We start from the raw sequence: 12,704 nt of genomic DNA, 5'->3' as shown, positions 1-12,704 counted from the left end.
AGGATTTTAGCTGAATTCTTCTTTCCGTGTCCAGCTGTGTCCACCCCAGGTGAGGAAGAACTTTCCTGTCTCGCCCAGTGTTCGCCTCTCTGTCCTTCGTTTTCAGACTGGTTGGTGGCCCTGCAACCCCAGCTCTCTGATGGGTTCAAGCCAAGTCATGACCTTGTAGGTTGTCCTGCTTTTATTGCTGTTTTTGTCGTAAGGTTGGGAATGGTACTTTTCCCAGCTCTCTACATCCTAAGCAGAAACTCCCTCTCCTAATTGTTTTTGAGTAATTCTGTCTGGTCTGAGAAGTGGGTTCGTTTTGAGAGGAGCACTGGGTAACAGGTGCGCTGCCGCCCCAGCCCCGTTGTTAGCCCTGGGCGGCTACTCCGTGTCACTGGTGCACAGCAAGGGTAGCCGACACACCCATCTTCTGAAGAACCAGAAGGCAAAGGAGCTGTGCGTGTGGTGATGCACAGCTGGAAAAACTCATGGTTTTTCCTTTTTAACAGCAGTGGGTAAATTTTGAGAAATTTTTTACTGGTTTCCACAAAGTGGCAGTATAAATATATATGAGATGTGAGAAACAGTGATTCATCGTTTTTCACAAATCCATGGTTTAAGTAATTGGCTAACACGTAACAGTTCAGTCTTCTAGTATCCTTTATACTGGTTAACAGTCATACGTATATGACCTGAGTCATCTTTATTTTAGTGGAGGGTCCTCTAACGTTCTGTTTATTCAAGTTATTACTATTCTAGTTAAAAAGTTTTAACCTAAACTTCTTACACGTGATGCATAAAGTCCTATTTAGCTAATCTGTGTTCGTTTCTTAAGGTTTATTAAATAAAAGACTTAAATGTGCTGCATGTGTTAATACGGTTAGTATGTTGACAGGTTGCACAACATAGAGACGTATTGACTAGTAAGTCAATGACTGTTTCTCTCATGTTTCACTGATACACACATGAACATCTATAATTTTATTGTGGAGAGGAGAACATCCTGTGCTGCAAGCCCAGTTATTTCACCAGGAATTAATGAACATTCCTTTTTGGAGTAAAGGGAAATCAAAATTAGCCTTTGAAAGAAAGGAAATAGTCATATGTTTTTATTTTGACTGTTTCTTCCTTCCCTCCCACCAAAAAAGAAAAGAACAGAATGAACTGAGCTTGGTAATTTAATTCTTAGAATCCTAAAGAATTGGAAAGAAATCTAAGAAAATTAAGATGCATTTAATTTAAAACCATTTTTGTTTTCCTTTTGAGATTGTGTAGGCACTCACGATGGCTGTGTCAGCACTGTCCTGCCAGAAACAATGGTTTTGTCTGTTGGGTTGTGTTTTTTCTTTTTGGATCAAGAATTTATTTGCTCTTGTACTGCATTTTAATATTCACTGCTTTAGCCTCTTGACCTTTTGCTGGCTTTGGGGTTTAATATAATGAAAAAGTACAAAAAATAGAAGTAGTCTCTGAGGGTTTGGATGCCCTCTGCCATAGTCAGAGAACAGACCCTTTAGATTTATGGGTTTTCCTGGCCAGGTATGTCCATCTAATATTCGGTTAAGAATAGTGAAAAGGAAAAGAAAAGAATGTAGGTTACCTTCTTTTGGAAAAAAGTGAACCCTGTGAAATGATAGGACGCCTCAGGATAGAGTTCATGGTTTCATTAACTGTGTGTGTGTGTGTGTGTTTGTGTAGATACCATAATGTTTATTTCTGCAGGAAAAATAAACATGAACAAAATCAAATCAATTATAAAATTGAAAAGGACAATACCATTGTAAATCCTAAATAACACAGCTAGAACTATACTTCATGTCAATTTTTATTAAGCATGGTCAATTTTAAAATGGTCAAATACTGGCAATTTCTTACGGTTCAATAAAATTTGAAGTACATTATAGAGAGCTTAATGGCATAAGATAAATTCCTTTCTTTTACTTCAGGTTGCCTTTTTCAGTTTCCCAGTTTCTAGACTGAACGATATGGCTGTTGACAATACCTAAGTTTTTGCAGTATAGAGAGAGAAAGAAAAAAAGATACAGAGAAATGGAAGCACAGTGAGACTAAATTATAGAGAAGAGAGACTGAATTTGTCCTGGGCCTGAACCTGGTTCCTAGAGAAGCAGCTTTGAGCAGCGCCTGCTCTTGGACCACCCAGCATAGTCAGTGCGGGGGTGAGGGCAGAGCCCCTGCGGAATGGGGTCCAAGGGTTCACCCCTGCAGGCCAGAACAGAGTGGCGACCAGCACAGTGATCACTGACAGGTGGACAGACAGCCCAGTAATCGTCCTCCAAGGATGTGAGTCTTGGAGCTGCTATTCCACTGCTCTGTCAGGGCTCTGTGTGAGCCCTGAGATAAAGAAGTAATATTGAAAATATTTAACATCAGGTAGCAGTCAATCAGAAATCAGACCCAGGTTGTGAACAGGTGGCTGAGCCATCCCAGTGCATTCCCCTGAGGAGAGTATGAGGTCCTCTCATAAATATGAATATCATTATTCCCAGAGGTAGTTATTTTGTGGACCTGGGCAGGTTTCATTAACTGTTGATGAGAGTTGCTTAAGGAAGGGAATGATTTGTAGAAATTGGAAGATAAAGATTTAACATTCAGAATTATGATCAGAACAAATCAAAGGGTTTTATATTTACGATCTCAGAAGCCCATCAGTTATCCTTAGGCATCCAGCTGAAATGACAGTGTGATGTCATTGTCCACAGAGACCAATTCATATTTCAGACAGTGTTTCTAATTGTTAAGTGCTGTTGCTTTGAGTACTGTCAGATAGGAGTTTAAATGTCTTATAAGGTTATCGGAGGTTTGTGAATGTTAACCTTCCCCCCACAAAAAAACCCCCCAAAACCTAAAACATATCCATCTTAGGCCTGAACTGCAGAGAGTGAATACGTTTTGAATGGTCATTTTACTGTGCTGTGGGTGGTGCTGGGTGGTGCTGGGTGGGCGTGGGGCGGAGAGAGGAGGAGATGTGCCTGGCGAAAGTCAGAACGAGCGGGAAGGAGAAAGGGGTCTGTAAGAGGGGGGTGTGGGCGGGCTCCCGTTGGCTGCCAGCCTGGGCCCGTGGTCAGGCCGGCCACAGCATGGAAGAGGTGGGTCCTGTCGAAGAGCAGTAGTGGGGCTGTGAGAGAAGCGGGGCTCCCTACAGCCTGAGCCTCGATCTGGGGCAGAAGGGAGGGTCCAGGCTGCTGGTTTGCTCTCCCGCAGGCCTGACCAACAGGCACTCGGGCAAAGGTGGAAGATTTGCATATTGGAGAGTGGAAAGAACACAGCATTTGAAGTCAGAAAACATTTTGACCTTGAACCAAATTATTTAACCCTTCTGGGCTTAGTTTTCACATCACTGAGTTTTTCATTACAAAATAAGAATACCAGTCCTTGCTCTCCCGAGGGCACAGGGTCACAGGCAGATCTCGTGTGCATGTGCGCACTCTCAGCTGTTCTCTGTTTGTGTGGCCAGGGCTCTGCGTTTATTATATCCGGACTCAAAAAATAAAAAGGATGCCAGAAATGAACTGCCGTGCGATTACTCGTCTTTTTCAGTAACATAAATATAATCCATCGATCTACCCTACTGGGGAGATATTTTCAAAATAAACTGCAAACTTAAGAAATTTTTTTAAGACAGTTTTGAAATGGAAATTCCCTCTAGAACTCTCCAGCTGAGGGGCACTCTTCACACGGGAGCTGCGCGTCATGTCAGCTAGATGAGGGGCAGTGCGCCCGTCTCCGGCGGTGCTCGCTCCAGGGGAGCAGTCCGCAGTCGCTCTAGGTGTGGGCCCGGGAGCTGCTCCGCGTGGCTTCTCGCCCTCGCCTGGCCCCGCTGTGTTTTCTTCACAGCACGTGTCAGCTTAGTCTGTTCTCTTCACCGTCTCGACGTCTCTTCCCCTAGCTCTTCCCTCAGTAGACTGTGGGGTCCATGGAGGCCGGGGCTCTGGGTCTGTTTTGTTCATGACCACGAGTGGTTCCTGGTACATAGTAGGTAGTCGAATATTTATAAAAAGAATAATCATTGGCTTTAATTGATGTTTGAAATAAATGTTTAAAAACAGGCCCATAAGCAGTCAGGGGAGTCGGCATTAATAGAACACCTGCTTCCACGTGAAAAGTGGTGGCAGGGCTGCCCGTGTCCAGCGTTCGGATTTCTTTCACAGCTGTTGGTGGGCATCACTCTTTGCTTCATCTCCCTCTCTTTTGAACCCAGTAGTAACCTTGAAGAAGATGTAGTCCTCAAAACCAACAAGCAGATTTACTCCCAGCTTCTAAGAGCTACTGCGAACAAAAACGCATCTCTCCTGGAAAGAATCGACGTCCTCGTCCATTTGCTGGACCAGCTGGCTCGGGGCAGCGGCGGAGACGGCGGTGCTCTTCAGTGACTCCCGCCTGGGGCTGCATCCGCAGAGATGCTGTCAGTGCCTTCTGCACTCGGGAGCTAGTGTGTCCATCTGGTGCTTCGTTTCATTAAATATGAGGGAAATATCCACTTAAAACAGGCACGGCAGTGGAAACAGAGTTCTCATTTCCCGGGGCAGACAGTCATGGTTGAGTTCTTTGGCTTCCTTGTTGGAGGTGCCAACATCAGAATCAGACCCAGAGCTCCCACATTGGTTTCTTTGAGAAGCATGTGGTACCTCAGTATTAATAGACTTGCTGTGAGGCAGTTAACACTTTTTGTTTGTTTGTTTGTTTTTGTTTTTTTTGCAGTACGCGGGCCTCTCACTGCTGTGGCCTCTCCCGTTGCGGAGCACAGGCTCCGGACGCGCAGGCTCAGCGGCCATGGCTCACGGGCCCAGCCGTTCCGCGGCATGTGGGATCTTCCCGGACCGGGGCACGAACCCGTGTCCCCTGCATTGGCAGGCGGACTCTCAACCACTGCGCCACCAGGGAAGCCCCAGTTAACACTTTTAAATGTTTCTGAAGTATGTTAAGCTACATGGGTTTAACAGATAATTATCTTGGATAAATGTTACTTTGGTCAAGGGAACTTTTATCCAAATGATTTCAGTGGTTCATGTCAGTTAAAGAAACTTCCTGTACATCCACAGTGTTCCCTTCTCAATTGCACAGAAAAAGCCTGCCCTTCTTAAGCTTCGGTACAGGATTTTTCGAGGACTAGCCATTGCGCAGTTCTCTCTGTAGTGCATGTTCTGAACGGATCTGCTTTTCTCTGACTTTGTATGACAGTTGATGAAGAATTGGTACTCCCCCCCCCCTTTTTTTTCATTTTAAACTTGAAACTGTGACTAAGGTAAGAAAACTATTTTGAATAAATAAATTATTTATTTAAAATGTCTTTGTAGTTTTCTATTTCACATTCTTCACATTGAGTTTTTTTTAAAGTCTCTGAAAAGTAGACTTTATTTATTTTAATTTTTATTTATTTATTTATTTATTCATTTATTTATGGCTGTTGGCTCTTCGTTTCTGTGTGAGGGCTTTCTCTAGTTGCGGCAAGTGGGGGCCACTCCTCATCGCGGTGTGCGGGCCTCTCACTATCGCGGCCTCTCGTTGTGGAGCACAGGCTCCGGACGCGCAGGCTCAGTATTTGTGGCTCACGGGGCTAGTTGCTCCGCGGCATGTGGGATCTTCCCAGACCAGGGCTCGAACCCGTGTCCCCTGCATCGGCAGGCAGATTCTCAACCACTGCGCCACCAGGGAAGCCCCACATTGAGCTTTGATGTGAACTGGTTTAATTGATAAATTTTACAAAGTGAATATTAAAACATTAAAATTCTCCCATCCACTAAATTCTCACTAGAATATTATACTTACTACTTGCTGCTACATGGCTCTTGTCCAGTTGCTTAAAACATACTCTATTTTTCCAGTGCCTACAGCATGCAAGGCTGTACTTGTCATAGTTAATTAATCTCAGTTTCAAAAAGATAGTGTAATCTACAGATCCAGCATCCTCTTTCCTGTTGGGTTGATGGTTTGGATTTACGTGCACGATGCCTCTGTAGACGAGAGCTTGCCCCGCCACCAAGTCCAGTGGCCGGGCCTGAGTGTGGGAAGACATGCTGCTGCCGACGCCCCCTCGGTGCCACGTGCAGATGATTTTCACTGTGCAGCCCCCGTCCACTCACTAGCCACACCCTTCTGAAGAAATCTGAACTGGACTAGAAAAGTGTCTGGAATAAACTTGCTGTAAGCTGCAGTGTTACAGACTCCTTTTTCGTACACTGAGATTTTCAGGTGTTTTCACTGGTGACTTGACAGCTGTCACAGCCTGGCAGAATGATCGCTTTTGCCATTTGTCCACGTCCTTGTAATTGTGCAGTTTGCTTTGCCCTCGGGACACATTTGCATCAACTAATCACTGAAGCATTGAAAGTTTTGCCTAAATTGTAAAGCAGTTGTACAAAATCAACGATGTCCCACATCAGGACAGCTGTCATTCTGTTTCCCCTTGTGGCAAGCACACACGCAGAATAAAACTCTTGTTAGTTAAACCCGGACATGTCCATTGATTCTATCTAATTGGGGGGTTAATGAGTTCCAAAGGATATTCTACTTAGGCAGAAAGAAGCTGGAGTTCATGGTATTAGAGTCGCTCATCTTACCTCTCTCCTTAGCAGACAGCCTTTCAGTCAAGAGGAAGATGTGCTTTTAAGCAAGAAGCCACCAATTCCAGCTCTCTTCATTTGTCAGAGCAATAACATGAAAGTTCCTACAGGGGAAGAAAAGGTCCTTTTAAAATGTTTTTGTCATTTGCTGATTTTAATTTAAATTAAAGCTTTTTAAAGTGCCTGTGTTTTAGCTGTGTCTTTAGAAGTATGGGGTATTTGTGGCCTGATCGTCGTGAGTTCTTTTTCAGTTTAACTTCAGTGCCCAAATTTTGTCCTTATTACATACGACTTTGGGGGGTTTGTTTACGTTAAGAACAGGTAACGGTGGCCATATTATGTATTACGTAAAAGTTAAAGGAGCATGATGCCTAAGATAACTGACACAGGAAAAATAAAGTTATCCAATTAGCTTCAGGAGTCTTATTTTGGTAGTCTAACCCTCGGAACATAAATAAGCCGCCATATAAAGTGTTTCCTGCCTTGAAGAGGGAGGCGCACATTATAGGAATTACAGCGAAGCCATTCTGTTCAGGACCATTTGGGATGCAGGTGTGTATATTCAAACAGAAGAGCGCCACGTGAATGGAGAGAGTGCAAGGGCGCTAGGCTGAGATGAGGAGAAGGAGGGTCAAGGGCGACAGTGGCGGTCGACCTTTGGCCAGACACAACTAGGGAACTTCAGTTTCTTTATCTAGAAACGTGCACAGCACTATCTGTCCTGCCACTGACAAGAGTTGTGAAGAGCAAGAGAGAAATACACACGAAAACCTTTTGGGGGCTTCCCTGCTGGCGCAGTGGTTGAGAGTCCGCCTGCCGATGCAGGGGACACGGGTTCGTGCCCCGGTCCGGGAAGATCCCACATGCCGCGGAGCGGCTGGGCCCGTGAGCCATGGCCGCTGAGCCTGCGCGTCCAGAGCCTGTGCTCCACAACGGGAGAGGCCACGATAGTGAGTGGCCCCCGCTTGCCGCAACTAGAGAAAGCCCTCGCACAGAAACGAAGACCCAACACAGCAAAAATAAATTAATTAATTAATAAACTCCTACCCCCAACATCTTTAAAAAAAAAAAAAACTTTTGTACACTGTCAAGTATTAGAAAAAGATAAATTGTTAGGACAGGGATTTTGGAGTATAGTTAATTCAAATTCTGTGATCTTTTCCACTGAATCCCTGAGTTTTCAGTGCAGTAAAATCATTTCCATGCCCTTGGGGTTCAGGGGCTGAGTGGCATCTCCCGTGATTGGACCCATGGCTATGGCTGCCTTCCTGTCTCCCGGTGAAATTGGGGCCGAGGTGGGTGGAGAGACAGACGGTGGGTGTTGGGAACGTGGCTACAGAGCCCTAGACAGACTGGAAGGCAGACGGATTCCTCGGGATGCTTTTTCTAACCTTTCCTAAAATTTTTGTAGAATTATTTGTTGAGAAATTTGATTTTCCAATCAAGTAATTTAAAAGCTCAAGTAATGCTTTTCCCATTGGGTTTCAAGTTAAGGAGGCATATGTGCTTCGGTTACTAAAAATCTGGTTTGTTTTCTTTGTAAAAGAAAGGGGACTTAGAAATCCTCTGGCTCTCCATTTGCCTATTTTTCTCATTACGAGTTCAGGATGCAGGAATCGACGTCACAGACGTCAAGCCACTGCTCTGAGCTAGACTGCTTGGGAAATAAGCCACTTGAAGGCAGCCAGGAATCTGTTGTTTGTCCCTGCTCTTGCCAACTTTCCAGCACGTGCTGCCTTTGCAGAAGAAGGCGAGCGGTGAGTGCACGAGTAGTCAGCTGAGTCTACGTTGACAGAATGCCTTTGTGGCTCTATTTTCGGAAAAACCTTAATAATCTTCATCGGATAAGGGTCAAGGACTTGATTTCTATTCACATCGATGCAAACACTTGCAAAGCAAAGTTAAGACTGGCTTTTCTAGAAGTCATTGATTTTTAGGTTAATTTATAGCAATGAGGTAAGCACATCTGTGGCTTTGCACCAAATTTTTGGGGCTTGAAGATCTTAATAATTTTCTGTATGATGGGATGATCTGCCATGGCCGTATATATAGGTCTTCAGTAATTCAAAACAGCTTTTAACTAAGAACTTGGTCATCTGACAAATTGCAGTCAAGGATGACAGAAGCAACACGAGGCTGGAAAGCCTTCTATTACGAGGGACCCTTTGAAGAAGTAAATAAATGAACTGCTTTCTTCGGTCATAAAAGGCATCGTCCAGGGACTTGGGATGCCAGGAAATCCTTCTGAAATCAATCTGGGGTAGCTTCTTCCCCGTTCATCTTCTGTCTGGGCCTGGTCCTTGTCACTGTCATATCTCTGGTATTGATTTTCTGAGAGCCAAACAAGTTTTAATGTGTTCTATTACCATTAAGTCACAGGAAACGACAGAGACAGCTTTCAGTGTGGGCCCCAGCCATCCGTGCTGTTCTGCCATGATTCCAGGAGAAAGCAGGACTTGCAGCATCCATCCGAGTGGCCTCTGCTCAAAGCAACGACTCCCCAGGCCTTGAATCACCTCTAGATTTAACCCCAGGAGTCGATTTCTCTTTCACCTCTTCGCTGCAGCTCCCAGCCCATTGGTGCTCATCAAAAGCAAAAACAAAACAACAAAAACCATGCAGTCTTCTTCACATCAACATCTTATTTTTCTTCTCCTTCCTGTATAGTCTAAAGATTTTTCTTTTACATGTTAGGGGCCCATGGATTGTCCCGAATCATTTTCCTAGCCTAATTAATATATCCTCTCTTTTTAAGGAAAAAAATCATGATGCTTATTATTGGATTCTTCTTTATTCCAGGGTTTTAGAATCATCTAGTTCCACCACCAGCCCCGTTTTTGCAAATGAGGAAACTGGAATAGAGTTGAAGCGGTTCACCCCAATTCAGACAGCCTAGGTTGAAGCAGGGATACGGCCCGGGACTCCCAAATTTTACCCAGGCGACTTTACCCACTGTCCTATGAATATTTTGTAATTTTGTTATCTTAAAATTTCATTTTAAGATCCAAATGCTGATTTCATGCTCTGAAACAGCGTAGGATTATTTTAAGCGGTCCTTTTTTTTTTTTTTTTTTTCGCGGCACGCGGGCCTCTCACTGTCGTGGCCCCTCCCGCTGCGGAGCACAGGCTCCGGACGCACAGGCTCAGCGGCCATGGCTCACGGGCCCAGGCACTCAGCGGCATGTGGGATCTTCCCGGACTGGGGCACGAACCCGTGTCCCCTGCATTGGCAGGCGGACTCTCAACCACTGCGCCACCAGGGAAGCCCTAAGCGGTCCTTATTTGTTCCTTGCCCTGAATATTTGGTATATTGTCGGCGTGCAATAGAATAAATCCACTGAGTTAGATACTTTTGAGGTCACAACGCACAAAGCATCACAAGCAGTTACATTCCTTAGCAACCAAATATTCGATATATTTGAAAGGTTTACCACTGAGAAGAGTGTGACATGTCCAGCTAAAGGTGCGATTCACTAACTGGAATGATTTTTGAATTTAGAGAATTCACAGCAGGTTAAATTTAAGATGTTTTTTAAAGCTCCAAGAATGAAATACAGCTGTCATTACAGAAACCCCCATGATGACCTAATTCTGTAATTGAGATGCTCTGCGCGTTCCCTATATAAATTCTGGACTTCTGAAGGCACAGAAAGATATGCTTACAACTCCGAAAGATCCGAACCATCAAAGTCCGCGCTGAGGCCATTTCTTTATGTCACTGGACTGAAATCATTCTTCCTCTGTGTGACGTGAAGGAAGAGGACAACCAGATTCATGCACAGGTCTCTATGGCAACAGTTGTGTGCAGAGTTCTTTCAGTTTGGCTCCGGCCTCTTTTTGAGCAATTTAAAGAAATGTGGTTCTACTACTAGGATTCAGGCCGAGGGAGGGCCCACGACTTATTTCTGGGTGGCCAGAGGAAGGAAAAGCAGCAACCGCAAAACTGTGCGTGTGATCAGACTGTGCCCATCTGGTCTGCACAGGTGGCCAGCCTCCGCCCCGGGCACGGAGGCCGGGGCAGGCCCCCGGCTGCCTTCTCTGTGTCACCGCAGGCCCCACCTCAGCTTCTGTTTCCCGGCCAAACACTGCCCCTCCCTGCTCAGAAACTGCCACTGTCCTGCTCAGTGAAGTCCCCCGGACCCTGGTGTTCCATGCGCCCAGGCTGGCGGGTCTCTGCAACCTGGCCTCAGCCGGGGTGAGGGCCCTGCCGCCCCTCCCAGGGCGCAGCTGTCTCGCAGCCGCGCCTCATTCCTGCTCAGCTCTGAGGCCTTCCTTCTGCTTCCTGAGTCTGTACCCCGGCCTCACCTCCCAAGACAGACTGAAGAGAAAGAAAAGCATCTGACCTACCATTATTGTGCCTTAAAACTTAGCAATAACCCTTTAATCTTATCACATTTACCCAGGGAGCATTCACACTTTTCAGCTGTGGTCTCGTTCTTTATTAAATTTGAAATTAGCCTTTGATTGGAAGCTAAAAACTTTCTGTAAAACAAAAACTAAGAAGATGAAAGGCAGAATGATATGACGTAAGGTGTCACGCCGGCATCCTGTACTTCCCATGTGACTATGATACGTGACATTTACACAGAGCCAGAGAGAGATGGCCTGGAGCCTGCTGGCTGCCAGTCCCCACGCCTGTGCCCGTGAGGTCCATTCTGCTCCTCTCCTGCCCCTGGGCTTCCGCGAGGAGCCTCACGTAGCTAAATGAACCCCCTCGTCTACTGGAACTGGCTTGGCAGGCTCTCCATACCTTGTGATCAGAGAAACGTGACCAGAACCAAACTCTAGCTTCTTCTCACCGCACGGTACGTTTTCGACGTCAGTATACAGTTCTCAACTATACTGTCAGTTGTATGCTCTCTGTATAACATAAATAGCCATACATAGCACTGACATATATGTCAATTGTATGTTTTATATATAGAGTCATTTATAAAACTATGTATATAGTTATAGGGACTTCCCTGGCGGTCCAGTGGTTAAGACTCTGTGCTTCCAGTGCAGGGGGCACGGGTTCAATCCCTGGTCAGGGAACTAAGATCCCGCATGCCATGTGGCACAGCCAGAAAAAAAAAAAAAAATTATGTATCAATATATAGTTATATATCAATTATATATGTCAGTTCTATTTATCAATTTACTTAATCAGATCAATATATGTCAGTGAACACAGATCTGAGTTGTGATAAGTGGCTACATAGTGTCCACCATGTGGCCATAACTCTTGGGTCTAAGGACACTGACTCCCCCTACATGGCAGGGTTTTTCTTCCATCTTTTCATCAAAATCTCAAACTATGTTTTGATTAGAAGACAAACCTTAACTATTTTCTCTGAGGGAAACCAGAACAGGCAAAGCTGCAAGACTTAGAACAAAATGATGCAAAAATTTCATCTAGACATTCTGCATTTCCTGGGAGGCGAAAATAAACCTAAATGCAGGACAGAATTGAGAAGTCTGTGATTGGGAGCTGGTGTTCTGAGGGCTGATGTCACACAGCCTGCGTCCTGATGGGTCTCAAAGCCCCAGGACCTGCCTGTCCCTCCCTTGAGCTCTGGCGGAAGATGGCATATCTGGAAGTCAGGTCTCCCTCTAGATGACAATGGGATCCTTCTTAGGATCATAGGAGCGGGGGATTTATTACTGAAGGGTCTTGTTCCCTACAATTCATTTTATTTTTAATTTATTTTGATTTGGTTTCATGCAGCTCAGGACGCCTGGACTCAGGGAGGTGTTGCTTACCATTGGAATCGTTGGCTTTTCTCAGGGAGTTACTTCTCTCCTCTCCAGTGATTACCAAGCCTTTGAAGGGACTGGCTTCTCAAGGTTCACAGTGTTTGATTAACTAAATTGCTTATTCCAGGTAAATTGGATTTTGAGGAAATCAGTTGGATTTCAGAAGAAAAATAGCTGAGGGAGGCGTGTGACCTACAATAAAGAGAGAATAAGGGAGAGGGGTTCCTGGCGAAGGTGGCTCCTGGTCTGTCTGTGCAGGACACTCTCCACCTTGGAGCCAGGGGAAGGGTTTGGCTGGGAGCTTCTAGAATTTCCTTAAATACTAAGATGGCATGACCTACTTGTCTTTGGGAGAACTGATTTTTTTCCCCTAAAACACATATCATTTACAAAGTGGGTTTG

General features: G+C 45.1%; 2 protein-coding genes across 3 annotated transcripts in view; one reads left to right on the top strand and one right to left on the bottom strand.

Moving 5' to 3' along the window:
- The window catches only part of EDRF1 (erythroid differentiation regulatory factor 1), a 40,617-nt gene extending 35,334 nt beyond the window's left edge, over positions 1 to 5,283 (top strand). The window contains exon 25 of one of the 2 annotated variants that reach the window (XM_081236529.1): positions 4,208 to 5,283. In XM_081236529.1, coding sequence (XP_081092655.1) covers positions 4,208 to 4,376 — 169 coding nt within the window. In that variant the 3' untranslated portion in view covers positions 4,377 to 5,283. Of the gene's footprint in view, positions 1 to 4,204 lie in introns of both variants that reach the window. The other variant, XM_081236528.1, reaches the window with a different exon arrangement.
- Positions 5,284 to 8,160: 2,877 nt separating this feature from the next.
- Positions 8,161 to 9,144, bottom strand: MMP21 (matrix metallopeptidase 21; the record flags this gene model as incomplete). Its single annotated transcript, XM_081245116.1, is given in 6 exon segments — positions 8,161 to 8,258; positions 8,261 to 8,317; positions 8,320 to 8,453; positions 8,712 to 8,784; positions 8,787 to 8,897; positions 9,120 to 9,144. Coding segments are annotated over 6 exon segments (498 nt in total).
- Between the last annotated feature and the right edge of the window lie 3,560 nt (positions 9,145 to 12,704).

The sequence above is a fragment of the Mesoplodon bidens genome, assembly GCF_964165515.1.
Source record: "Mesoplodon bidens genome assembly, chromosome: 1".
NCBI classification, from domain to species: Eukaryota; Metazoa; Chordata; class Mammalia; order Artiodactyla; family Ziphiidae; genus Mesoplodon; species Mesoplodon bidens.
This window is presented reverse-complemented; position numbering and strand designations above follow the sequence as displayed.